The 265-nt window shown below is 51.3% G+C and overlaps 1 protein-coding gene across 1 annotated transcript in view; it reads right to left on the reverse strand.

Moving 5' to 3' along the window:
- LOC104738571 overlaps nt 1-125 on the reverse strand; it is a 2,322-nt gene extending 2,197 nt beyond the window's left edge. Inside the window, exon 1 of the mRNA XM_010458728.1 lies at nt 25-125. Coding sequence (XP_010457030.1) covers nt 25-125 — 101 coding nt within the window. The remainder of the gene's footprint in view (nt 1-24) is intronic.

Genomic DNA, 265 nt, shown 5'->3' on the forward strand with positions numbered 1-265 from the left:
GAGTTCGGCGGGAGTCGGGAGAACCATCCTAAGGCCTCGTGGGCCAAATTTTCAACAAATAGCTGGCAGCAGCCAGCTTCGTACTCCTCCTCGCTGAAATGAGCTCGGCCAATCGCAACACTCATTGAAGTTAAGAACGGTTTTGGATCATCCAATCCATTATACGGGGCGAACTTGAATTTGTTCACGTAATGAATGCGAACGCGGGAGATCCGTGCTGTAAATGGCGAGCGCTGGACTTCCTCCAGTACTCGATCGAGATTGG

This window comes from Camelina sativa, chromosome 13 (genome assembly GCF_000633955.1).
Source record: "Camelina sativa cultivar DH55 chromosome 13, Cs, whole genome shotgun sequence".
Taxonomy (NCBI): domain Eukaryota; kingdom Viridiplantae; phylum Streptophyta; class Magnoliopsida; order Brassicales; family Brassicaceae; genus Camelina; species Camelina sativa.